General features: G+C 46.3%; 1 protein-coding gene across 2 annotated transcripts; it reads right to left on the bottom strand.

The window, feature by feature from the left end:
- Window positions 1-1449: 1449 nt before the first annotated feature.
- Window positions 1450-26637, bottom strand: PAFAH1B1 (platelet activating factor acetylhydrolase 1b regulatory subunit 1). 2 transcript variants are annotated; one of them, XM_082068840.1, is made up of 11 exons: window positions 26454-26637; window positions 13403-13613; window positions 12631-12715; window positions 10668-10742; window positions 9529-9735; window positions 7340-7508; window positions 7027-7129; window positions 6425-6653; window positions 5018-5119; window positions 4306-4462; window positions 1450-3413 (listed from the first exon to the last, which is right to left on the bottom strand). In XM_082068840.1, exons 2-11 carry the CDS (start codon window positions 13432-13434, stop codon window positions 3340-3342), a joined length of 1233 nt encoding a protein of 410 aa, XP_081924966.1. In that variant the 5' UTR covers window positions 13435-13613; window positions 26454-26637; the 3' UTR covers window positions 1450-3339. The 2 variants fall into 2 exon arrangements, with proteins under 2 accessions (XP_081924966.1, XP_081924967.1); XM_082068841.1 differs by lacking the exon at window positions 26454-26637 and adding an exon at window positions 26219-26343.

Genomic DNA, 26637 nt, shown 5'->3' with positions numbered 1-26637 from the left:
TTAATAGTTTACCAATTGGTACAATAAGATTTTTTTAATATGCAGAAAACATGAATAAATTTTGTTTTACACAGTCTGAGAGCAACAAATCTTACTGTAAAACACAGAGCAGTATTATATACATTCCTTTACTGATTTTGTTTCTTTTTAAATGGTGTCAATAGTTTCAGTTAACTCCTACAGCCTGGGAACTGTTCTCTCCAATTGCAACCTCCAACAGCGTTCTTAGGAAATATTTGACGTTTGCCTTCATGTCAATGTCAGGATCAACTTCTAAAACGTGAAGGTTTTGCTAACTCATCTCAGAATGAAGGGGGAAGCCCGAGGGACAGGTAGGACAAGAAAGCAGCTACTTACATGACACAGTGGAAAGATAAAAAGGCCAGTTAAATCCAGTCGTGACTTGTAAATCCAGCTCACCCTTCCCCGCTCCCAGTGTGTTCGTCCCTACGATTTACGCACCAGCTCTTGCCGGAAGATTCTCGGTACTATCTGTAGAACACACGGGACTGTACGCGCAGCCGAGCAGCAAACAACTCATTCTAAGTGCGTTCTTCCTTCACTCAACTCAGTCATTTCTGTAATATTCAAATCATTAAAAGGATTACCAAGCCACCACTGTCTACAAAAACAAAGTATCATCTTTTCTTTTAAATAGCTTTCATGCGAGTCAAAAGCTATTTAAGAGTGCTAGTATCAGGCAGGTCACAAGAAGCAGGAGGCGGCAGTGGGTGCCGGGGACCGAACCGCAGCCCCCCCGCGCTCCCCGCCCTCCCGCGCTACCAACTAGGGGTTCTCTTAATTAGTGCCCCGGGCACATCATTGGTCACACCATACACAAAAGCAGGACGGTTTTTAAAATCTTCTAAAGTGCAAGATGCTATAAAACATCAACTTCCAGATTATGTCTAAACCACAACAAATGCTGCACTTTCTAGAATGCATCTAAGACTTCCTGGGCACGGTCCGTCAGTGGCACTGGAATGTCTGGATTGCAGCCAGAGTCTCTATTGTCTATTTGGGAACACGGGCTGTGTTGCCATTTTTTAAGCGATGCCAATTTTGGTCAGGAAAGTGAGAAAGCAGCAGTGAACCTCTTAACCCTCTAATAAATTTAGCTTGTAATGCAAACCGGTAACCTCATTATTGTACTTGTTATCACAGGAAAGGCACAGGATCAGCCGACAGAAACCTTGCACCAGTGGCAGAGTTGAGCAGGGCTGGGCCAGGGAAGCTCCAAAGCCACCAACGGGGCTTCACCCTCCGACCCAGCGGGACCGTCCCTGAGATTATTCACTGCTTATTCGAGGAGAAGGTTGCAAACCGCATTGCAGAAGTACTTAGCAGAGCGTTTCGCACGAGCAACTGAATGCTGCCATAACATGACTTCAGTTACCGTTTGTCCTGGGAAACGGCTGGATGCTACAGGGAAAAAATGCAGTAGACAGCTTCCGCTTAATAGGTACCTTTAATTTCTCATTCATGTTTAGGAGTTATGTACATGAGTGTGGTTTACTTTATACTTAAATAAAGTTTATAGGTCCTATCGGGAGTTAAACAGGTGTTTTACTTTACAGTTGCAGATGCACCGAGGAATTTGCAGATGCACCACCTGTGTATCTGGAATTCTTGAATAGGACAAAGCAGCAAATTTTTCCAGTCCAAGCAGCTAACGAACAAAAAAATACTTTATTTGTGCATGCTTAACTGCAGAAACACACACTGCAAGGTACACAACCCACCGCGTTTAGACGAGCCTGGACGCCCAAGTGGCTCCAGGCCGGCGAAGGGGCCGCTCCGCAGAGCCAGCCCGCCCGCCCGGCCGCCTGCAGGGACACTCTAAAAGCCGTATGGAAACAGAACGGTAAAACAGAGCACAAGGTCACCTGTTAAAACAGACTGGGACTTCATTGGATGGCAAATTTTAAAGTGGATTTTTAAAAGACCTGGTTAGTTTTATAAGTATTGTAATTCTTAGTTATCTACAATGGAATCTGTCACAAAAATGCTGATTAAAATACTAATTTATAATATTTTCTTTCACTTCAGATCAAAATATGTAACTTTAGGGATATGCAAATTAAAAACTGTATACACCAAACAACATAAATATTAATAACCAAGCCGGGCTAGTTTTGCCGATAGGATTTGGGTTCGGTTTTAAACGTTTACTTGAAAGCAACTTTCCCAGAGATGGACTTTGCTTTGTTGATGGGGTTTTGTTTTTTGCCTGTATCAATCTGTACCTGCCACCAGAATCTAATTCTCAAGGTATTTAGTGCTATCGTTAAAGCATTTCAATACGTGTGCCACGGTATTTCTCACTCTGCAAACCCCGGTAGGTTCTACTCAAGGTACGGATGACCTCGTTTGCAAAGGGTTTCCAAGGAGGCACTAAGGAAACCAAGAGGCTCTGGGAGCCCGAGCCCCCGGGGGTCGCCCGCGGCGCGGCTGGAACGGCACCACGCGTCTCTGCAAACACGAAGCCAGAGCGGCTGTACCGTGGCGCTCAGGGGGAGCCCGAGCTCCAGTGGAACCAGATCGCCAAGTTCTAGTGGGATGGACAACAGCTCCTGGAAGTTTGCCTAGCATAAAAACCCAAAAAACAAACAAACAAATTAAACTCCGCTTAACAGCACAGCTTAACCATCGATGACCAAATAAAAATAAATACATTTATCACATCAGCTGCTACTAAGATTTGTTGTCTTATTTCAGGTTTACAGTTAGTTATATAAATATTCCAACCCTTCGTGATAGGAGGCCAAAACAAGTGTATTCAGTTGATTTGGCAAATGTTTCATGACAAATATTCCAGAGTTAATTAATTTCCATTAATTACATATAAGGTTCAGAAGATTCTGAATTGCAGCCTTATTATCTAGTATTCTTAGAGAAGATTTATTAAGCACACTTAAGTGATGTTACATAGATACACATTTCTGAAAGAGCCCTACAAAACTTTCCCAAATGAGGTCACCAATTCAGGCACCAACAGACAGCAGAAAGAAAACCAGGTATAGTTATCCCACACAGAACGACACTGTCAACTATTCAGTTAAGTGCCCTATTCCAATTATCCAACTTCTGCCTTCTCCGGTCTGATGTGACCAATGCCAGCCCATGTTCTTAAACCTATGGTACTTCTAGACAACGTATGTAAATTTACAGTATACAATTTGGATTCACCATGCATGAATACTTTGTGTGTAACATTTAATAAGCTCAATCTACATCCAGAATAATTTACATGAAAGGACAATATTTATTTAAACAGAGCTCAATGGGTAACCATGGTATCTGAGTGCATCCAGAGGAAAGGGGTCAATGTGAATTCAATCAACGGCACTCCCACACTTTTACTGTTTGATCTACACTTCCAGTAACCACATACGGTGCCGTCTTGTGGAAATCTGTGAGGAAAGAAAAGCTTATGTTAAGAACGAATCCAAAACTTGAGGAGTTCCACTCGCACTGAATGTCACTGCTTTTTAAAAAGATAATACCAGCTCCAAGACTAAACCGCACAGCTCGTCACACGTCTAGTTTGGAAGGCAAACTCTCATGCTATAGTTTTGTAAAGCCTGCAAAGCCACGTTCAGTGCAGTTCTAAAGGACTTTCATGGAAAAGAAATTCAGAGGATGCTGTAACAGACAGAAGTCCAGAACATGGCAAACTGGTAAAAGCCTTGGACACCACCAGCAGACAGGGCTTCGTGTATTGATGTAGGAGGTGTAAAGGAGCCAGCAGCCAGGAACCCTGACTTTCTGCCTCTGCTGTAGACAGCACAGGCTGTGCGCTGCTATTGAAAACACGTGAAGTGTTTCTCAGGAGATTCCAAAATACTTCACATATACAAATCCATTTTGGAGAAAGACCCAACAGAGAAGAGTGCAGAGCAAGGCCAGCTGTGGCGCACAGGGAGGGCCCGGTTCGTTCTGCGTTCGCTAGGGGAGGGGGAACAAACACCTTCCATTTCTTTCCTAACCGTTTTGCTTTGCTTCCTCCTCCCACCCTTTTCTTTCCCCCGGGCCAGCGTTTGCCATGCAGCGCCCCCGGATGCGCCCGCCCGCTGAAGGCTTCCAGAACACCCTGGCAGTTCACGGCCCTGTCCTGTGGGCAACGCAAGTGGAAAAACCCAGCACGCTCCAAATTCCTATCTCTCCTTATTTGATTCAAATACACACAGCACTAAACTTCCCAGGAATCCTAAATGCGGACAGCTAGCCTGGTGCTCAAGTTCAGCTGGTGAACACATAGAAACCCGTATGTGCTTCGCAGTAGCACCGCAGAACAATACATACCCAAAGAGGTAACAAAGTGTTCGTGCGCATTGAGGGTTTTCATGCATCGTTTGTTCTTGAAGTCCCAGACACGTAGAGTCTTGTCATCAGCACAGCTCAAAATAAACTTTCCCCCAGAATGGAACAGAACGCCACGTACCCAGTTATCATGGCCCACCTTGTGCACAAGGAGAAATCAGTGAGCAGACGCGTGGTTTAAGGCTAAGCAACCTACAGCTGATGCTACGGCAAACGGAGCGACTCCTCGCCCGCTCCCCAAGGACAGCGTTTAGCTTTCCCAGACCTAGCAGGACTCAAAGTTTATCTGCAGTTTCTATTATTACATCCATATCAGCGCTGCCGACAAGGCGAGTTCTTGTCCTTGAGGTACCCAACCAGCCGCCCAAGCGCGATCCGCAGCGGTGCTGCCCCCCCAGCGCCAGCCCAGCCCCACAGCATGTTTTACAGAGACAAAATTCCAACGACTGTCGGCTACTCAGCTCAACCACTACACCACAGCACTCCTGCATTTACACTATGAATTCTCAGATTATTAGTATTTAGCAACAACATGATCTGAAATCTAGAAGCCATTAAAGCTGTGTAGTCAAGCGTTCGTCTTATTTCAATAGCTCTGGCTTCTCTTGAAAACAAACATGTAAGATAATTCATTCTGTTAAAACTGGTTTTACATGCACAGCTATGACCACCAGAAAAACACCGATGAACTTACAAGTGTCATAAGGCACATGCCAGTGCTAATGTCCCACATCTTAATGGTCTTGTCTCTGGATCCAGACAGCAGAAAAGGCCCAGGCTTGCCACTCTTCTTGGTCTACAGAAAATGATGTTGTAAGTTATGGCATAAACGAGGTGTGGGGGAAGAGGAGGGAGGAAGCAGATCCATTCTGAGTGCTGTTTCTTAGCAGAAAAATTACATCATATGACAGCTTACAGGTAACAAACACACAACACCAAAGCTGAGAGTCACCAGCGTTTTGTTACCAAAAGTAGGAGAAATAAATAAAAACTGAAAGGAATTAACCAATCCGTTACAAGAAACGGTTCTATGCCCTGCTGATGCACAAAGCCAAATAATACTTTGAATCCACCCTTGCCTACTGCAAGATACCCTCTCCTAATAGCAGACGCTGTTCAAGTAGGGCCAGACATCCCCAGGCAAAAGCGTATGAAGCTGACATACCTTTGTGTCCTCATCTTCGCAAAAAGTCATGAAGCAAGTCTAAGAATTTTTGAAAAGTTCCTACCCTGAACTGATTTCAACTTGTTACCATGCAAAGTGTGAAAGAGACTTAGTTCTCGGAACGTGCAACGTTTCAACTGGGAAGTCAGCACTGACTTGCTGCTTGAGGAAAGCCAAGTATGTGACTGGTGCACAGGACTGATCAGACAGCAGAGGGCAGGGGAGACACCGCTCCAGCTAATTACCACTGCAAGAGCAAGCGAACATCTGGAATTCAGTTTTAATTACTTCTCATTAAAAGATTATAAGGACCTTTTAAGGATGCAAGTAAAATTTGACTGAACCAATCTGTAAAATCCATCACTAGGTAAGTCCCTGTCTTCAGTGTATCTGCTTTTCCCCTTGGGTATTTGTGTCTTTTTTGAGGGAGAGGGCAAGGTAGAAATGCTTGGGAAAAGGATGTTTTCCTGTATCATTAACTTTGTACGCCAAGACATGGCAACAAAAGGTTAATTCCAGCAGAGCACATCCAAGGCAGCTTCATTTCTGCATTCTGACCCCCTACATCCCCGCACGCCCTGCAGCGGCTGAGCATCCTCAGAACCTTCCCACGCTGCCAGACGAGCTCCCTTCCACATCTCTGTGCTGAAACCCGTGAAAGCATCTCACTCCCAACCAGAGCGTCGCCCAAGCTCCCTTCATTAGAGCAAAGGTCGGGTGCTACAGTTAAACACAAAAGCACGGCTGCTGTGCAGCCAGGATGGGGACGAACAGTTCACCAGGTACACTCAGCAAAAACCACTCGTACACCTGCTACGTCTGACCAGCACTTTAGAACAAAGCTTAGTTGTTCTAAATACTCTCCAGTAAGTTCTATATAGAGCGCAGACACAAATCTTACTGTGTGTGCTTATTTGTTGGCACTGCAAACATTACCTCTGATCCCGTAGCTTCTGATATGGTGGAGTAGGAGCTCTCGGGAGCCCAGGAAATGCATTCTACCACGTGCTCGTGCTCCCGCAGCTCAGCTTTGCATTCCTTCGTCGCTACCACCCAAACACGCACTGTCTGGTCGTTAGAACAACTGGCAATTAAGGTGCCATCCTGGTTAGGCCTCACCATGCGCACCCATTCTCTGTGACCCGTGAAAGTCTTCACACAGTAACTACACAGAAAAGAGAAATACAGCACGAGTCAGTTACCACTGCAATAAAGCACCCTCCTCTCATGCTCCCTTTAAACTCCTGGTTAACCACTGAATTCATATTCCTACCCGGTCCCGAGTCCCCGTGTTCTACCCCCATAGCTTCCAGAAAGATAAAGCCAGTTAGTTTTAATTAGTTGCTACTAAAACCTAAACCCCTGTGCTTAATGACTTAGGGCAGAATCCTTAAGTGAATTACTCTAATGGGTAGAATCTCATACCTCAATTCAAATAAAGTTTGCTGGCACTCAGGAATTATGTGGCCCATTTCCTACAAAGAGCGGTTGCCGCTTGTTTTGTGTGGGTACTGCCGTTGAGCCAGAAGTGCACTTACCCTGTCTGGACTTCCCACATTTTGATAGTTTTATCCCTTGAGGCAGAAACTATATGATCTCCATTGGGCATGATGGCTACTGAAGAAACATTATGGTCATGACCTAAAAACAAAATCAACCTTTTATTAAGTGGCACTGTAACAGTTTTTACTGAGCACACAGGACTTGCTATTCATTCATCTTAGGCAAGCAGCTACAGCAGCAGTGCGTGTTTTATGGACTCATCTTTACATGTAAACTTGAGGTTTTAAGAAGAATACAACACAACGGCTCTTCACTTGACAGTCTAAATCAACTCCCTTTCCACCTTACCATGCATAGTTCTGATGCACTCAAAGCCCTGGAAATCCCATAGCTTGATGGTCATGTCAGCAGAACAGGAGGCCAGCAGTTTGCCAGTGTGGTCAAAGGAAATGTCCTGCACAGAGTCTGTGTGCCCCTTCAGGGTCCGCTCAAAGTCTCCTGTCTCGTAATCCCACACCTGGCAAGCCAACAGAAAACCTGTTAACAGCAACCTATTACTCTTTGTATTCTCCAGCCTTACATTTGCACTCTGCAGGCCAGTCTGGCACCTCATTCAGTAATTAATTGAGCAAGAGACAAAGGCAGCCCCCAAAAGCCTAACAGCATAGAAAAAAGGCATTCTTTTTATCTTATTTTGTTACTTACACATTAACTGAATTAATGTGTCTTTAAAACTGTTTTTCACCTAACTTAAAGCATTACAGACACAGCAGGAAAGCAAGTTCCATTGTATCTAAAAGTCTTAACACCCGATACCCTTAAAAACAAGGATCACTTTAGAAAACACTGGACAGAACGAATCCACTTGGTACAGGCTGTTTTCCCCCATCCCTTTCTCCACAGCCACACAGCCCATATACAGCCCATCTCCCGGGGGGAAGAGCATCTCTGCCGAGCCCGCCCAGCCCCCTGCCCAGGATCTCCTGGAGCAAACACTCTGGATACTAACGGGCAATATTCAGAATGCACTGAAGAGTCTGATATGTACACATTAGCCGATTACAGAATTTGTCAGCGTTAAAATAAACATTTGCAGTTAATTACTGCAAGATGGCATGAAGTCTCCCATTGTCACCTCCTAATTAAGCCCCTCTTCTATCATTTAACCACAAACAAAAGCCTTTGAAATGAAACAACCTACAGATTTTATTGTGTCTCTCTCAAGCACAAAATTAGAGATTTTTTTTTTTTAATTATATCCTAAAAAACCCCCGATAAACCCAAACGAACCAACAAAAAGAATCCATAATTCCCATAGACTGCAATCACTGGGAACGCAACAGTCAGAAATGAAGCCATCTAGCTGGACTGCAAGAATAAGGAAACCCACGTGGTTTGTAAGAGGGAGCTCACGGGGCTGCTCTGAGATGTCGCACACAGAGCCGCCCGGGCTCAGCGGGCCCCGGAGCAGCCTCGGAGCCGCGTGTTCCAGCCCGCTGCAGAACAGCCCTCCCAAAGCTCCTCACGGGCTCAGCGGGTCCTGGACCAGCCTCGGAGCTGCAGAACATCCCTCCCACAGCTCCTCACGGGCTCAGCGGGCCCTGGACCAGCCTCCAGCCGTGTGTTCCGGCCCGCTGCAGAACACCCCTCCCAAAGCTCCTCACGGGCTCAGCGGGCCCCGGACCAGCCTCCAGCCGTGTGTTCCGGCCCGCTGCAGAACACCCCTCCCAAAGCTCCTCACGGGCTCAGCGGGCCCCGGACCAGCCTCGGAGCTGCAGAACAGCCCTCCCAAAGCTCCTCACGGGCTCAGCGGGTCCTGGACCAGCCTCGGAGCTGCAGAACACCCCCCCAAAGCTCCTCACGGGCTCAGCGGGTCCTGGACCAGCCTCGGAGCTGCAGAACACCCCTCCCAAAGCTCCTCACGGGCTCAGCGGGTCCTGGACCAGCCTTGGAGCTGCAGAACAGCCCTCCCAAAGCTCCTCACGGGCTCAGCGGGTCCTGGACCAGCCTCGGAGCCGTGTGTTCCGGCCCGCTGCAGAACACCCCTCCCAAAGCTCCTCACGGGCTCAGCGGGCCCTGGACCAGCCTCCAGCCGTGTGTTCCGGCCCGCTGCAGAACACCCCTCCCAAAGCTCCTCACGGGCTCAGCGGGCCCTGGACCAGCCTGGAGCTGTGTGTTCCGGCCCGCTGCAGAACACCCCGCCCACAGCTCCTCACCAGCTGCAGCGGGCTGGCGCTTTATCTCACCTTTCCCCAACAATCCTTCATTCTCTCCGGTCTCTAAATCCACATTAGCTTACTTTTTTTTCCTCAAGTCAAAGGGCAGTAAAATACTCTTGAAGATAATAACTGGACCAGCATAAAACTAAAATCTGTAGATTACACAGGCCATCATACTTGAAAGAACTGTCCCTACCAAAGCTAAAGCAGAATCTGAAACAATCTTCCATCAGCACAAGGCGCCCCCAGCTTGAAGCACTGATGTTACGTATTACACACCCTGACTCCATAGTTTAATTCTCTGCAGCAAACACATACCTTTATTGTGGCATCCTCTGAAGCAGAGACCATAACACTGAAAACTGGATGGAAAATGACTCGAGTGACAGGACTCCTGTGTCCACTCAACGCGTACTTCTCTGGAGGACGAGGAATCCACTCTTTAGGGTCTCGTTTCTGACCGAGAGGGCCACCTGATGTGAATTCTTCCTTAGCTTCATTCAGCTTCGATTCTAATTCCATTACCTAAGTTTATGAATTTTAAAGAGACCATTAATTTCTAGTTTTATACCAAGATGAGTTCACCTTCACTCATTAATAATCCAACCACCAACTGGCTCCCAAACTCACAGTAAAGCAAAGATTGCATGGATTCAAACTGATCACCAACATTCAATAGTGTCACTAATTCCAAAAAGCAAACCTAACTTAATCATTTATCATTTATTCTTCTCCAACTTGCCAAATATTCTGACAGGAAAAAAAGTTCTACAACAGCAGGTTCATTCAAACACTGTACAAATACATTTGAGCTACTATTCGACAGGCTGCTGAAGGAGGTTGTGTGAACAATCGGAACGCTACTACTGCGACAGTTTTGCGTGTCCCCGAGACGGCACGCATGTTAACCAACAGTAACAAAAGCCTGGCTACATTAACCTTCACAAGAGGTAGGTCTTCATTGTCAGGGCACTGCGATCTGTTGTTGTTGCTTTTAACGTGCTCTAGATCCACTGAAGCATTACTAAAAGGAGTTTTGTGCTGTGCGTGTGCGAGACAATCGCTCTGATGCGCTGCAGTGAAAGGCTCCTTCCCTTAACACCGCGAGCAGGCTGGCAGCCCAGGTTTTTACCTCTGTCCAAGCAGGCGAGGCCCTGCAGCCATTCAGCCGCTGCACCCCCCGGCTCAGGGCAGCCCCTCCTCCCGGCCGCAGGCTGCGCTGCAACCCAGAGACCCAGCCAAGAGCCGTCTCTGCTGGCACCGGCAGCCAGAACCACGCTGGAGAAAATGTTTTGTCTATTTTCCCAACTCAAGTCCTCAGAATTTACCTTTGAGGCATCACTTTCTAAACCCTGCATTTGTCTGACAAGGAAAATACGTAACAATCTGCTCAGACATGAACATTTGCTTTCACTGATAACTTTTCATACAAGTAAATCCACCAGACCTCCATTTACCTTCTTTTGTAATCGTATAACAGATGTCCATTTTTTTTCCAGAAGTCCAGCATACTTCTTATCTAACTCTTCATTCTGAGGAAGAGAAGCATTTAAATAAATCAGCAGTTTTATGTCTAAAGCCTGGGGAAGTGTTTCTTCAAAGACAGCATCAACGGCTTGTTTTAATACAAATCCCTTGACCACGGAAAGAGGAATTCAAGCAAAAGATGATAATCAGTTTTCCTAGTTAAACAGAGCAACTCCACTTCAAATGTTTATAGCTGCAATTTACATAAACGGAATAGAGGAAAACATTTTAAAATATGATTTTTACTGAAAAACATTGCAGCGGTACAGATTACGGATGCCAGACTCTGCAAATATATCCAAAATCTAGGACTAAGCTGTTATCTGCGTTGTTTTCTATCTTCATTACATGAAAGATTGTTAAAGTGCTCTGCATAGCTGAGAATGTTGTGTCGTGTTTTGTGACAGGATCCTTATGAAAGTATCAGCGGGCAGCACTTGTTGACTTCAAGGATCAAGTTATATAGAACTGGCGATTTACTGAAGTAATTTCTGCCTTTAACTTTGTGTTGGTCACTTCACTAGAGCCCTGTCCAATTTTGTGCAAGAAAGTCATGCGGAATGTGCAGCAACTGCATCTTCATTTCCCTCAGGACCACGTGGCCTATCCAGATCACTTTTCCACCCTTGGGAAGAGAAGGCTTAATTAGGCTGACAGACAAGGCAGATAAGGGAACGGTATTAGGCTTTTCAGCTTTAAGTACGGTATTCCAGTTTGTCATTTCTACTTATTTATTAGATACTGGAAGCAGACTGGAGAAATTAAGTCAAACTTCAAGCATTTTGGAAAAAGAACTATGCAAGATTTCGAACAGAAAAAGGCGAGGATTTATCACAAGTCAGCACGTTACTCAATCAGGTGTCTTCAGAGAAACCCAGGGGAAACACAGACCTCCTGTGCTAGTAAGTGACAGTTTTAAAATGGTACCAAGAATCATCTGACACAAAGGCAAGAGAATTAAGTTGCAAGGAACGACTGGTCTAAGTCACAGCATCCATGCAGGCTAACAAAACAGAGCTGCTTACCAGAGCTGAGCACCTCACATTAACTACGTAGGCTTGCCCTCCTACTTCACCCTTACCCAACCGGTATGCAACAGTTTATCAGGCAACCATTTCACTACTGACCAGCTCCAACACAAAACAGATTTGCACCATCTGCTCGGTCTGACAAAAGCATTCCTGGTTTGTCTTCCACCACGTGAAGTCAGCCTCCAAAGCTGCGTGGCCTCACACCACTGCAGCCTGCTTACAGGAGAACAGCCTTCAGCTTTCCGATCACAAGAACAAGCACAGCTAAGGAAATGAGCTACAGGGAGGGCAGAGGGGGATGGACACAACAGCAGGAAACAGAAATCAAATGTGCTGAAGTTAGACGCTTTCTTCTGAACATTAACCAGGAATGGCGGAGGTTGGAAAGGTCCTCCCGAGATCACGAGTGCAAAGCCGCTGCTCAAAGCAGGGCCAGCAGGAGCAGCCTGCCCAGGCCTCCAGGAGGCTCCCAGCGTTTCCAGGGACACACTCCGCACCCCTCTGGCCAACCGATTCCAGCACTCTGTCCCTCGCACAGGAAATCACTTTCTGTGTTCAGCTGGGACTGCCTGTGTGCGAGGTTCTGCCCGCTGGCTCTGTCCTGTCACTGGCAGCACAGCAGAGTCCAGCTAAGTCGTTACTGAAGATAAAGGGAAGAGTCTTGCTCAGAAATCGCCAAGTCGTCCAATGATTATTTTTCAATTTTATGCTAAGGCAACATGCCATGTGAGTTTATCACCTCCAGTTCTGAAACCGCATGAGCTAATAAATAGATAACATACATGTTCAGAATGGATGTCAATGCCATAAAATCATGGATTCTTTACTTAAAATACAGGTAAAGAATCTTGCTTGAACTTACCACATCTAACTCAGCTTCCTTTTTAAAGACCGAATATGCCTCTTCATAGCCATTAGACCGAAGGTAATCTGCTATTGCTCGATTTCTGAAAAACAAAGAACAGGATCTTCAGACACAATTCTGAATAAAAGACCAGAAGAATTGCTTCAGATCTTCTAGATTTTTAAAACAGCATGATCAACACCTAGGTCTCCAATGCAGGACAACTCCCAGGGTTATGAGGTTTGTTAAAAGCTCAAGCAAACTTTATAAATACAATTGGCGAACGGATTTTGCTTCAAGATGTCAATAGCAGGACACACATTCTATTTTAGGTTTGGTGAAGACCTTTTTATTGTTGTTTTGCTTTGTGTTTGTTTCTCCTTTTAAGTTACCAAACACTGAAGTAGCATGAATATACTTAGCAATCTGTATTGCACATAAACCCCACAGCAGACACAAAAGTAACAACCATACCTACATATTAAAGCTGTGGCTTTACATTTAAAGGGAAACTATTTGGGGTAAAACAGTTTAGGGTAAAAAATTTTACTTCAGTTGAACTTGACTAAACTGCTCAGTTTAAGAGAACAAGTCTTGCACCATTTCACAATTCTATTACCACATACCAGCGGTTGTATCAAAAAAATAAAAGCGCAGAGATCTAAACCATAATACACAGTCCTTGATCAGCACCTGAGCAGAGCCACTCTGCAAAATCTATCTGGAAACAAAGGTTAGTATTGAAGTGTAATGAAAATGCAACATAAACTTAAAAATAACTCTTCCTTACAGTTCATCTCGTTGTCTCTGTGACAGCACCATGGTGGCTGTGATGTCAGGTTAACGTGATTCAGCACTGGCTGCCTCCTCAAGACCTGGAGTCTTTGGAACCCGGATCTACAACTCACTCTGCCACCGAGTGGCTTCAATCCAAAGTATTTTTCCAGACGTGGAATCCAATAGGAAATCCGGAGGCATTCAACACAGAAGATTCAATCCATCTAGAAGGCAGAGAAAGGGACACTATTAATTTCCTGTAAATAAGCGTTCGGTCACTCTGGACTGACAGGAAGATTTCTGTGCTCAGGCTGTGCCCTGACAGCACATCCCCAGCCGGACTGAGCAGCCTGCAGAGACCTGGACACCCTATTCCCCATCTTCCCACCGTTACTCCTTCAAGAAACAGAGGCTGAAGGAGCCACCTCCAGCCACAATCCGCTTCTACTGGGGAGGCAACTCCGTCTTACTTTCATGTGCTGGAAAGAGCTCAGGCCTGCTGGAAACAGCCCAGTTTCTGCAGTCCCTGCTCCCATCAAAAAGCTGCCCCTCAAATCCTCCATCCTTCTGCTACATTTCTTTATCTTCTCTAGATTTCTCTCTTCTTCAAACTAAACCCAGCGAGGTTCCCTCAGTTAATGTTCACCGCACGCTAGAGATCAGCTCGAGCTCTCCTACATCCTTCAGGCTTTGGGGGATAGTTTAAGGAAAGAAGAGCAGCTTCCAGCAGGGCCTCGTGCAGATGCTCCGCACACAGCGCTGGGCCCAAGGGCATCCAGGCACCCTCAGTTTGTCACTGTAGCTGTAAGCAACACCATCATGAAAACAGATGAAGCTGGCACCTCTTGCACACCCGACAAGAGTCTGTCTATAAAACATGATTTACTCAAGCCATGAAGCAAGTCTGACCAACCAGCTTTTAGCAATGCGATAAACTGAACACGACAATAGCCAAAGACCGAGGCAATGGTAGTTGGGTTTGTGAACTTGCTACCGACTCCTTCGGGAAGCACAAGTTCCCACCACCTGTCCCTGGACATGCAGGTACACCAGGTTCACTACACAAGTTAGACAGCAGTTTTGGTAAGGAGCTTGTTTCAAACAAAAGCCTTCCTTACATAAAAAAATTGAAGAAAATTCTAAGCTTGTATCATTAATGCCTACTTATCCATCACAGGGGATCAGGAGCTTGTTTCTAAACCTATCTAGACTCTGCTGTCTGCTTCAAAAGAAGCTTAAGCTGCAAGTTGCTTGTGCTTCACTACTGGTGGATTTTCCATCTCAAGTGCTGTACACAATACTGCACTGCAAGCCCTTCAGGACAGGAGCACTCCAAAGAGGCAAGACATTATTTCCTTAGTTTGACATCTTCCCTAACAGCTATTTCAGAAACAATTCAGCTGAAGACTGATACACAGGCTGCATCAATTCAGAGAAGAGAAGCAAATGTTTCACTTATTCTTGCCATATACCTTGCTTTCTACTACATGTAAAGAGACAACTGGTTTTCAACAGATGCATCTTGCTCACTACACAGTAGGAGTATCACATACAAATTAATGGAAATGTAGTTAATATTGAAAAAAGAATCTACTGAAATGATCAGAAGAAGTGCCCTCTAGAGGGCAATGCTGCCATAAATCTAAGTACTGAAAAATACAGGCTTATAATGGCTGAACCTCTGCATTTCACTGTGAACACAGCAACTCTTTCAGTAGTGATGAACGCCTTGTAAATCCAGCGTTGGTGCAATAACTCCAGTAAAAACCGTCATCCCATATTGCATCAATTTTGTCACTGCAGCCAGAAGATGCAACTATAGCAGTCGCCTCAAAACAGCAGCAGCTGTGTTGATAAGGCGATCTTCGACACGTCAGCTAGTTAGAAAGGCATTTTTCCCCCTCAAATGCACAGTGACCCCAAGCCCTCCTCCTGTGCCCCCAACAGGGCACAAGCCCTGGCTGGCTCCAGCGCTCTGACCGAGCTGCTACCAGAGACACATCTCAGACCTCCATCAACAGCCAAAGGGCACAGCAGCATTCCTGCTACCAGCAAATTACAGCTGATCCACAGTAACTTCCCAATCACTGACCTACAGCACCCCACTTCTCTGGAAAGTGTCTGTTCCAAGCACCCTTTTCAGTTTTCCTGACTTTTTAACTACAAAGACGCCTGACTATAGAGCCGAGTATTTTTAGGGCAGCTTCCTTCATATACATCCTTTAACAAAGGACAAAACAAAAAGAACAAAAACAAACAGGAAAAAAAATCCAGAAACAAAAAAACCCCACCCAAGCAAAAATGCCGAAGAAAGAAAAAGCCCAAAGGATCCAACCGTAACGACACACCTGTGCTACTTTTAGGAACAGCAGAGGACGGATGAATACTGCCCATGTGCACTGCCTTCTCCGCAGCCAGAGGAGGCTTGGTGACACACAAACCTGAGAGCCAGACTAACCAGTCCTCCCCATCGCCTGTCGGGTCAGTCACCACCGCGTTACACACGCCCGCAAACAACCTCAGCAACAAGAGGAAGCGAGTGTTCAAAGAGAACCCGTGCGGAAAAACAACCACAAACCACAGCCACCACCAAACCCCCCCCAACTGGTTAGTGCCAAGGCGCCAGCTGAGCCCGAGTTCACACTTGAAGATCCCATCACAGATCCCATACCATACAGGAGCCACCCTCTTCCCCAGGGTGACTATGGCATCCCACCAATTCAAAAGCCAGTTTCTTCTTCCTGACTTTAAACAGTAGGTCCTTATAGTGATGTATATCAGCGTGGCTCACGTGTCTCCTAGATTACAGGAAAACTTCGCAATCACTTCACAAGACTCGCTAACCACAGCAGTAAGGCTTCAGCACCTCTGCACTAGCATCACCGGTGACAGACAGACAGCAGGAAGTTATTCCCAGCTCCTCAGGAACCAGTATTCCTTGCACACATTCACAGGTCCTAAAGACACTGAAAGTCACCTCAATAAAGCTGCAAAGAGTAATGCAGAGAAAGATGTATTGTGTTATAAGGGCTCTACAAGATTCAGAAGTTCAATTAAGCACTTTTCCTATCCACCATAATTCCCACAGGCACATTCATCCCTCCTGTATTTTATGTTTTCTCTCTTCTGAATTTTTAAGAGTTAAATCAAGAAAATAAGTTTTATCGTCATTCCCCGGTTCACAGGTGAGCAGCACACACTGCAGGCGATGAGCAGCACCCGAGCTCCCCCCTGCCGGCTGGCACCCCAACCTCTGCTGCCCGGGCTGCTGGGGTACGAGTGCACAGCTCCTCCCCGGACTGCAAATAAACCGAACTTCTGCACTTTTAATGCCCGTTGCTTACGTTCCATAAACAGTCTTCCCCACAAACAAGATCCACTAAAGATGTAGCTATAGCTCGTTATATGTGAAATTAGAAGAATTACAGAGCACACATATTAGCAGATACAGAACAGACCAACACCATTAAACTCTGAAAGAAAGAGCTGGGCACTGTGCACTTTAAGAACAGTAAGCTCTTGCTTTTCTTTGCAGAATCCTAATAAACTCAGCCACAAGACCATTTGTTTCCTAAGTATCATTGCGACAAATAATGTATTTAATAATATTCCACAAGAATATTTCTTTGAAGGAGACAATAGCTGAGCTCATGCTCTTGCCAGGTTAGGCAGGCCTAACGCTAAGTACCTGGCTGTTAAAACAGCGTATAAGCCATTACAAACACAAGGAACACACAACCGGCTTCACACTAGGAAACCAGTTACAAAGTTCTAGATCGCTCACATTTAGCTTCAAATTTAAATCATAATTTGCAGTAAAGTCCAAGCAACCTGTGTAAAACTCAAAACAGTCCCGAGTGTCCAGCTACATGCTATCAACTTTCAAACGGTTTCTCTAACACATTCTACTGTTCTCAGGAGATGTTTTGCCTGGAAGAAAACTCCCTATGTTTTCTCCTGAGTTTGTTAATGTATCTGGAATCCCAGCTCATTAGCCTCTTCTCTTCAGGTGCTTTTTCAATCCAGTGAAAGGAAAGTCACTGATGAAGTGCTAGCAGAGACCAGAGCCACCAAAAGACTAATTGAGTTGATATAATCAGAAATACTTTCTGAAGTCGAGACCATTCATCCAGGCTTTACTAGAAACTCTTGTTGCATTGTCACTTGCTACAGGGCTCTCATATTAGACATTCAACAGTGTTATCTTGTTTCAAAACATTAACAAGAGGACTTAAAGTGGTTATTTGGGACTATTTGCAGGCAGTTAAAGCTACAGCCCTTTACGGGAAAACCAGATTAAATGAATTGTTCTCTTATACCTCAAGACTATACTCCAGAACTCTAGCAGGTGTATAAGAACACTTCCTTTTAATCTAGACTAATTTTTCATAGATTCATAGGCTGGTTTGGGTTAGAAGCACCTTCAAGATCATTCCGTTTCCCCCACCATGGGCAGGGACACCTCCCAGCAGCCCAGGTTGCTCGGAGCCCCGTCCATCCCCAGCTGCTCCGGGCAGCCTGTGCCAGGGCCTCCCCTCCCGGGGAACAATCCCTTACATCTCACCTAAATCTCCCCTCGTTCAGCCTAAAGCCATCGCCCCTTGTCCTGTCGCTACGTGCCTTGGTAAAAAGCCCCTCTCCAGCTTTCCGAGGGAGCCCTTTGGGCACTGGAGGCTGCTTGAAGGTCTCCCGGAGCCTCCTCTTCCCCAGCCCAACTCCCTCGGCCTGCTCCAGCCTCTGCGCTCACCCCAACACAGCCGTGTCCTTCTCATGTTATTGTTTTTAACAGCCTCATTTTGTTTTAAATCCAGCAAGCGACAAGCTGCTTTGTCAAACTCAAGCCACAAAATAGGGCAACTCTTCCCACAAATGTACTCGAGAAATAGATTCCACAGAAGCTGTCATTTAAATACAAAGCTAATTAAAAGTCATATCCATATTTCTTGGACATAACTACTGTGACCTGAAAAGGTTTCTCAGAAATCTGTCTCCATCTGTTGAAAGAAAAACAGTAACAAGTAAAATCATAATAAAACCCCACAGTTCATTCTCCCCTCCCTTCATGTCCCCCCAGCTGCAGCCCCAGAGCACGTAACCCGGGTCGCCCTGAGAACAGCCCCGCGCTCCCCTGGCGCCGGGGCCAACCTCACCCCCAGGACGCTGCGACTCCCCGCCGCTCCGCCAGCGGGCGAGCCAGGGAGCGCAGGACAGCTGCGCGTCCACGACCTGGGCTGGGCGAGCCAGGGAGCGCAGGACAGCTGCGCGTCCACGACCTGGGCTGGGCGAGCCAGGGAGCGCAGGACAGCTGCGCGTCCACGACCTGGGCTGGGCGCTTGTTTCTCAGCCTGCATCTGTAAGGCTGGCTGAAGGATTAGGAACAAGTGAGCTCCGACAGCTATCTTATGTTGGAAAAACAAAACAGACAATCTGATCTGAATTACAACTCTGAGTTTTATTTTTCATTCACATCTTTACTAAGCCTATTATTCTGCAATTAAATCTTAAAATGCCTGTAGGTCTTAAACAGAAGTGCTTTGCCAATTGTATCAATATAGTATTACACAGAATGTAGCATTCTGTGCATGTTTGTTCACATTTTGCAGTAAGTTACCAAAAATATTTGCCATTTCAGTTCAGTTAAAAGTTTATCAAAGCAAACATGTTTTTAACACAAAAACCAGAAAAGTTCTATGCCTGTTTTCTTATCCATTTCACCTACCTTTACAGGTTAGTTGAACTGACTTTGCTAAAAACCTGATACTGTGGTTTACTTCTGAAAATAATTCAACAATAAATCCACAGGGAACTAGAAAGTCATCTATAGTAGATCAGGTATAGTGATGGTGTTCCAAAGACGTGACGAATGCCAGCTGTAATTACACCTAAAAATAAGGCTAAGAAATGTCATCAGAATGCCATCAAACAGGAGCAAGTTAACTACTCTATACTGTATGTTCCCCAAACATATTTCTGTCCCAGACAGAGATGTGCACTTTGAAATATACAATTATATGCCCACCTACTCTTCCATATTATTTCAAGTTCTAATCAATCACTACTTAGCAGATCACTGGCAGTCACCAGCTACCTCTAGAACTGTAAACCTACAAAGGACACTTTGGGGCTTTTCACCTTCCCAGGCACCAACACTATGCGACTTTTTGATATATTTGGACCCACATTGCTAGGATTTTTTTCTTTTTCAATAAGTCTTTAATTCAATCTTGAAAATTATGCTCTATCACTTCAGTTTTGCAATTCTGACGAAGCGTGATCCAACAGCTCTCAAGCACACGGTCACAGCGGGAGGCGGCTCGGCGTTACGCTGGATCAGCACAACCGCTCCAGCCCCGTGCAGAGCAACGCGCAACGCACATCGGGGTTATCCGCACGACTTCAGCAAGAGATTCTTCAAAAATTGGTTTTGCCAGGTCAAACAATACACGCACTTTACAACAGCAATTCTAGAACACGGTATTTCAGCTCCTCAGCTGCTGAGCAGAGTGCGCATCCTCAGAACGGTTTCCTATGGTTGGTCAGCAGTCACGTACTGGATGTGAATTTTGTTCTTTTCAGGTATTCCCCCCATATTTTCTGGATTGAAGGATTAAGCAGTAGACTTAAACTGTAAAGGACGTTACAGGACCATAACCAAATTTAAATATTGTCATTATTTAACTGCCTGTTATACTGGAAGTGCCATATTAACAAAAATAACTGTCAGTTGATTGAATTTATGTATGAAAAATGTTTGGAAGGAAACTTGAAGGAACACCTATGTTAAACCTTTAGAAACAGAAGGTCAAAACCACCGAAAAATCCAAACAAAAATTCAGACTTCCGCTCTTCAAATCATGAGAATGCTCTGTTAGTCCTCCAGCCGTCTTCAAAGCTCGTTGAGCAAAAATGGCTTCACTTGACAAAAGGGGAAAAAAATGAACATCATAATTGTCACACGTACATCTTACCCTATTACAGGGAACAGGGTTTAATCTTTCAGGGTGTTGGTACCAAAGTAATAAAAGCAGGGTTCCTGTAGGTGTCTCATCCTCCTCATCAGCCACCTTCACCCACTGCACTGCAGGCTCTAGAGACACTGGGCAGCAGAGCACGGCAGCCACCACCATCTCCAATCTCACTGTGTTGATGTACAAACTGTGACAGTGACATGCTGCGGTACTGGAAATTATCAATCATTAGTACCCATCCCAGCCTTGCTAGGGTGACGGAACCATGAGAAAGAGAAATTGCAGGTTTGTTGGAACAGCGTTAGCCATTCACAAGACTCCACTGCGAAAATGGCACGTTTGGTGTTAGAACTTTAACCCCGCCCCCACGGCTCTGGATGAACATGAGGGTCGGAGCTCCTCGGTTCAGCTTCCCCCAGCCCAGCTGAGAACCAAAAACTTCTGCCATTACCCATTTAATAGACACCATCTGTTTCAAAATACATACACTCATTAATGACATCATCCTCTTAATAGATTGTGAAGACACCAGCATTTAAAGAAAGCAAACTGTTTATCCAATCTTTTTCTTCAAAAAAGAAGTGAATCCAGCACAAGACATTGTGCTTGAATGATGCCAACATTGTTTCCTTATGGAAGGAACAGTTGTTTATCTACAGGTAACCAGGCTAGATGTTTCTAACCGATTTTCTGCTAGTCTTAAAGGAGAATAAACTTAATATCTTCGCTTTAGCATTAGGCAACCTCCATGCAGAAAAACAAGGCAGAGGCAATCTACAGGAGGGGCAATGATGAGACCTGCCTAATTAAACCAAAAGAACTTCAGATGTGTGGAGCACAATAGGAGCAATTAACAGAGATCCGAGCGGGAAGGTATAAATCTCAATCCCGAAGGCTGCTGTGCTCTCTGGGATGTAAACCAGCGTGGCACACGCCGTCAAAGCTGCTCCCTCGAGCCCCGGCTCAGAGGTGCTGCCCGCTGAGTCAGCAGCCAGCGCTGCCCACCCAGAGGTGCCTCGGAAAAGCGTATCAGCGCAACCTCCCCAACAACAGGGTGGAGAAAATTACACACGTTTGCTGCAGCACCACCTACAAACCTCAACCGCAATGGATTGTCCCGTAACTGGAAATACCTTTCCAAGACTGCAGCAACTAGGTACTGGTTAAAGATACCAGGTTAAGTTGTCCAGAATCAATGGAATCACCACCACAAAGATGTATTTATGACACTGACTTAGTCAGAGTCCCTATCCAAAAGTCTATAGGGAGCCAAGTGAAACTGCGGGGCTCTCTCAGAAGCAGAACCAGTAAGGGGGAAATGGCAAAAGTACCTCCAAATGCACTAGCTAATAAGCACTTTGAATTCATAATGTTGACTTTTTTAATAGAGTTATGCATGCATCAGTGCACTCAATGCTGCTTGGTACGACAAAGCTGTGCACACACGACTTGCTTTGAGGAGGACTCTGTTTATGGTGCTGGTGAAATACATCACAGCACATATTATGTTGTAAGTAACACTTTTCTTTGAAATTTCCTTAGCAGTACAGGCCATCATAGGTGGTTTCATGACAGTGAACTAGAAGCAAGATAGCCTAAGTCACACCTATCTAATCCCCTAAACTGAGAGCATGAGGTTAAAAAGAAAGAAGAATGAGCTTTCAAACATGCTGAAGGAGACAAGCATTGCCTCATTCAAGTCCTGCCCCAATGAGCACTAAGAAAAAGCTCTTCTTTAGCAACTAAATTAGATATACACATTGGCTGGGGCTAACCCTGCAGTACCTAGCACATTCACCAGGTTATAACTAAGTTATTCATCAGATAAAAATCATGGTTCTTTCAAATGTTTCTAATACATAATTCTCACCAGTAGGTCTCAGAACATGGTAGGAATGAGGAAAAACACTGTTCTAAAATAACTAGTACAAGGAAAACAGACATTGAACTCAACCTAAACTCAGGGCACCACAAGGAAGCCGAGCCAGCAGAGCTGCAGCTCGAACCGCAGCACACTGCCAGAACGGCACCAGGACCGCGTGTGCTCCCGCGGCCTTGGGCACCGTGCAGAGCAAGAATTCCGAAGAAACACCTTCATGTACTTGAAAACTAGTTTTATACAGGTCAGGATTATGTCTTAGTGGAAATGTCTTTTTTGAAAAACTTAAATGGAACCTACACTGTCAGGCAGATCAAAAGCCAAAGTGCCATCACCCATTAATAAACACCTGTGCTCCCAACACCCAGAAGCCACATTAGGAGCCGCACTCCCCTCGCGTCAGGTAATAAAGTAGCTCCTGAGAAAGCCATTCAACCCAGGTAAGGCTTCATCAACCCAACGCATTTGTTAGCAGACGGGCTGTTCTGCCAGTGATATTTATGCTCTTATAGAAAGGAGAAAGAGGAGACCAGCTGTAACTTCATCTCCATGTAGAGACTACATAACTGACTCCTCTATAATAAACCTCTCAGGAGAAACCCAAACCACTTTGATTATCACACATGGCTCTGATACTTGGGAAATATCTTCAATTGCCATCACAGATTACATGTTATAGGCTGGAAACTCCTCCGCATCCTATACGAAATGTAAAATTCTTGTTTACTAACAATAATTCCAGATTTTTATTATCCTCTTGATTTCTTAAATTCAGGCCCGAGCAGTTCTTATTTTCAGGCTGACAAGCATTTCAGTCTTCACAGCCACTTGAGCAGCCTTCCCACAGTCTCCGCCTTTGGTTCAGAGAACAGGCCTGAGGTTCAGAGCAGTAGGGAAAGCTGACTGACACAAAACTGCTCAGGAGCTGCTCCCCTTCACACTGCAGCAATTGCAACCACTCTAGTCCATGACTGCCAGAAGCAGCTACAGAGTACATTGATTTACAGGTTGTAAATGAACTTTGTAACAAACATATGCAGTATATTTCTGAGATATAGGGCAATGGGGGTTTTCCAGTTGTTGTTTGCCCAGAATATTTTACAAGAAGGTACAAACACACTATAATTAGCACTGATGGGAGTTGGCTAGAGAGTTCTTGAAGAAAGACAAGGTTGGAGCATTAGGCAAGACAGTCAACAGATGTCAATTCAATAGTTGTCCCAACGATAGCAAGGAGGATAGACAAAAAAGTTGAGAGCAGACAGAGCAAAACCGAGCAGGGGGAACAGTGTGGGCAGAACAGTCGGTGGCACACGCGAGACAGACCTTGCGTGCAGCCATCAAGGTATTAATACGTTTGCTTTTGTCCAACAGGAACTAACAAGTTACTCCTGTACAGAAAGTAACTGCCATCATTTCAAGGAGAAAAATCAACCAAACTTGTAAGGAGGCAAGTGTTTGGTTGGGTTCTTCACTGCTCTTAGCCCAGACCCATTTTTAGACACAGGCATTGAGTGAACACATCCACTGAATCTTGTAACATCTACTCTAAGTAAATGAACTACATCTTATAAAAATGCCACTACCCTTTAACTTAATTTTGGGCCAATTAAAACCAAACACAGTCTCATCTGTGGCCGTGTACCATCAAAAACTGGGCTCCAGAAATGAGACAGACCCAAAAAAAGCAAAACCTTCACCTGCTTTATGGTCCATGTTGTACCTGCTCTGAGCAGCACTGATTTGAGGCGGAATGTCCTCAGCCCCACCTGGAACAGGGCAGCACGGCCCCCGCAGCCCCCACGGCGCTCCATCCACCCCACTGTGCTCCCCAAGGCCTTTGTTCAACGCTCCCACACAACTCGGACACCAGGCATCAGCAGCACCCCAGAAGCAGCACCATAACGCTCCCACAGAGCCACATTGTCAAAAAGGGCTTCTTGAGGTGTTATTTTGAATGAACTCAGCACAATGAGGGCAATGCAATTAAGGCCGTGTACTAATGGGAGTTACTCTACTGGGGGCACCAGAGAAAGCAGGTATTGTCTTTTTGTGTGCCCACCCGTATCCTCCTCTAACCAAGAAGTTATATGAACAAATAACAGCACTAAGCAACAATACGGGGGGTTCTCTGTATTTCAGAGAATCTTGTGTGTACAATACCGGCACAAAAATTAGAATTCCTATCTATAAGTGTAAATTAAATAAGTTCAACAAGTGAATATGGGAGTCGATAAATCAAAAGGGTTATCAGACCAAAAAAAAAAAAAAAAACTGGCTTTGCACCAGTGACTGGTCACTTCTCACCATCAGACTCATCAAGATCCACCCTGCAGAAAAATCAGCCTCTAAACAGAATGCGAGATTTGTTTCATTTCAGAAGGTTCCTGCACCATTAGATTCTTCCCCAAAGAAGAGACCTCATTGTTACGGCAATTAGTATTCCTCCACCCCAGCAAAACGCGAGCAAAGGCAAAAAAGCTCTGAAAGGGTAATCTAGCCATTTCGCAGCTTTGCCTCCTTACTCCACCCAGTCTCTTCCCTGCTCAATGGCTGCACACAGCATCCACAAACATGGTTATATCAAAGGAAATACACAGAAAGGAGATCCCTAACAGCGAGCTAGAAATTTGCAATAAATCTTTCTGTTTGAAAATATTTTCTTTGTTTAGTTCCCTAACATAATTTTCCTGTATAACAAAATGACTCTAAGGGCAAATAGCATTTTGATAGCAGACCCTCCCGCTTCCAAAAACCAGCCAAATGCTGCACAATCATTTACGAAATGATCATCACTGAACACAGGCTCTTTAACCCCCATCTCACTAATACTATATAAACAATATTGTCATAGGAATATATACTTAAAATAATCTCCACATAAATGCATAATACAGCCAGGTCAATATGCCCAAACATTTATTTATAATAAAATAATGTCTCTTAAAGATTTTTAACATAGCCTAGATCAACCTTCCAGCATCCCCTGGTTAGGTAATTCATTCTGAATTGACTTGACCTGCAACAACCAAGCCCTCTGCTGCAGCACTGCCAGCAAGCAAATTTTACCAGTGATACCATAGCAAAGAAAGGGAAGGTGTCACATTATTATTGGTTTTAAAGGTCAAGTTTAACTGCACCCACCTGAAACCAAAAGAAAAAAAGGAAGAAGAATCTCACACAGAAGTGGGTAAACCCTGAACTTTTTCAGGGAGGCACCACTCCCACCCCCCAACTTCCATCAAAGGCTCTGCCTGCATATAGCCTCCTGCTGAAACAAAACCTCCGGAGCAGCAATAAATAGAGCATTTTAGCGCACGAGACTGCCATTAAAAGGTTCTCAAGGGAAGTCCGTGTGTCTGTAGCCACCCAGGCAGCGATGTGACCCACGAAAGCGCGATTCCACCTCCCTCCCCGTTCTCACTGCAGCTGGCTCTGAAGGGCTGAGCCACCTCCTATGAACGCTCTCCCTGCTAGATCGCTGCATGAAAACCGGCTGGATGTGAAACAAATTCCTCAAATAGCACCTGCTCCTTTCCCCCGCATTACCAATTCCCGTTTGTTTGCAGTGCTCTGGAGAGCCGGGCCCGCCCGCCTGCCCTGGGAGCGGGCCGGGAGGGATGCTCGGGATCCTCCCCGCAAACGCACCGGCCTCCTCGCCCCGCACGGTTTCACGCGCGCCCGGCCACCGCTGCCTCCGGTATCTTGCCAAGTCACCAGAGCGGTGAGGCGGCCCGGGGGCCGGAGCGCAGCGGGGCTCCCTCCCCTCCCCTCCCCGCCGCTCCGTTGTCTGGCCCGCTCCTCCCGCGCCCTGTTTTCCTGCTAAGTCACCGGCAGCGAGGCCGGTGCCGAAGCCCAGGAAGGGCCAGGGCCGAGGCGAGGGAACCGCGGCCCCCACCGCACCCGCCGGGCCGCAGGGAGCGGCCCCCGCCCGCTCCCGCCCGCCCGCCGGCCTCCCCCGCCCCTCCCGCCGCCTCCTCACCAACGGGCGCGGCCGCCATTTTGAGAGCGAGCTGAGGGAAGGAGGGAGGGGGCAGCAGAGGGAGCGGAGGGCGGGGAGCGGCGGCGGAGAGGAGGGGGGAGCGGAGCGGAGCACCGCGCCGGCCGCACGGCCCGCCGGGCCCCGCCGCCGCCCGGACAGCCTCCCGCGGCGGGCGACGGAGGCCGGGGGACGGGAGGGAGGCCGGCAGGAAGGGGAGGCGCGGCCCCGGCCTTACCCGAGCCGCCGCCGGCGCCGCCGCTCCGCTGTGCTCCGTGGGGCCGGCGCCGCCCGCCTCTCCCATTCAGCGCAGCGCCGGGCGGGGCGCGGGGGTCCCGGGGGCTCGCGCCGCTCGCGCCGCTCGCTCCGCGCTCTGTCAGTGGCGCCCGGGCCGCCGGGAGGGAGGAGGGAGCGGCGCGGCC

This window comes from Streptopelia decaocto (genome assembly GCF_964273445.1).
Source record: "Streptopelia decaocto genome assembly, chromosome: 18".
Classification (NCBI taxonomy): Eukaryota; Metazoa; Chordata; class Aves; order Columbiformes; family Columbidae; genus Streptopelia; species Streptopelia decaocto.
This window is presented reverse-complemented; position numbering and strand designations above follow the sequence as displayed.

Bases quoted from the DNA above. Each gene is read 5' to 3' on its own strand.
- PAFAH1B1 (XM_082068840.1), bottom strand. From the start codon at position 13,434: ATGGTGCTGTCACAGAGACAACGAGATGAACT. The intron at 7,130-7,339 runs GTAAGGTGGAAA...TTTTGTTTTTAG, and splicing joins GTGCATCAGAACTATGCATG to GTCATGACCATAATGTTTCT. The intron at 3,414-4,305 runs GTATGTATTGTT...CTTTCCTCACAG, and splicing joins ACACTTTGTTACCTCTTTGG to ATTTCCACAAGACGGCACCG.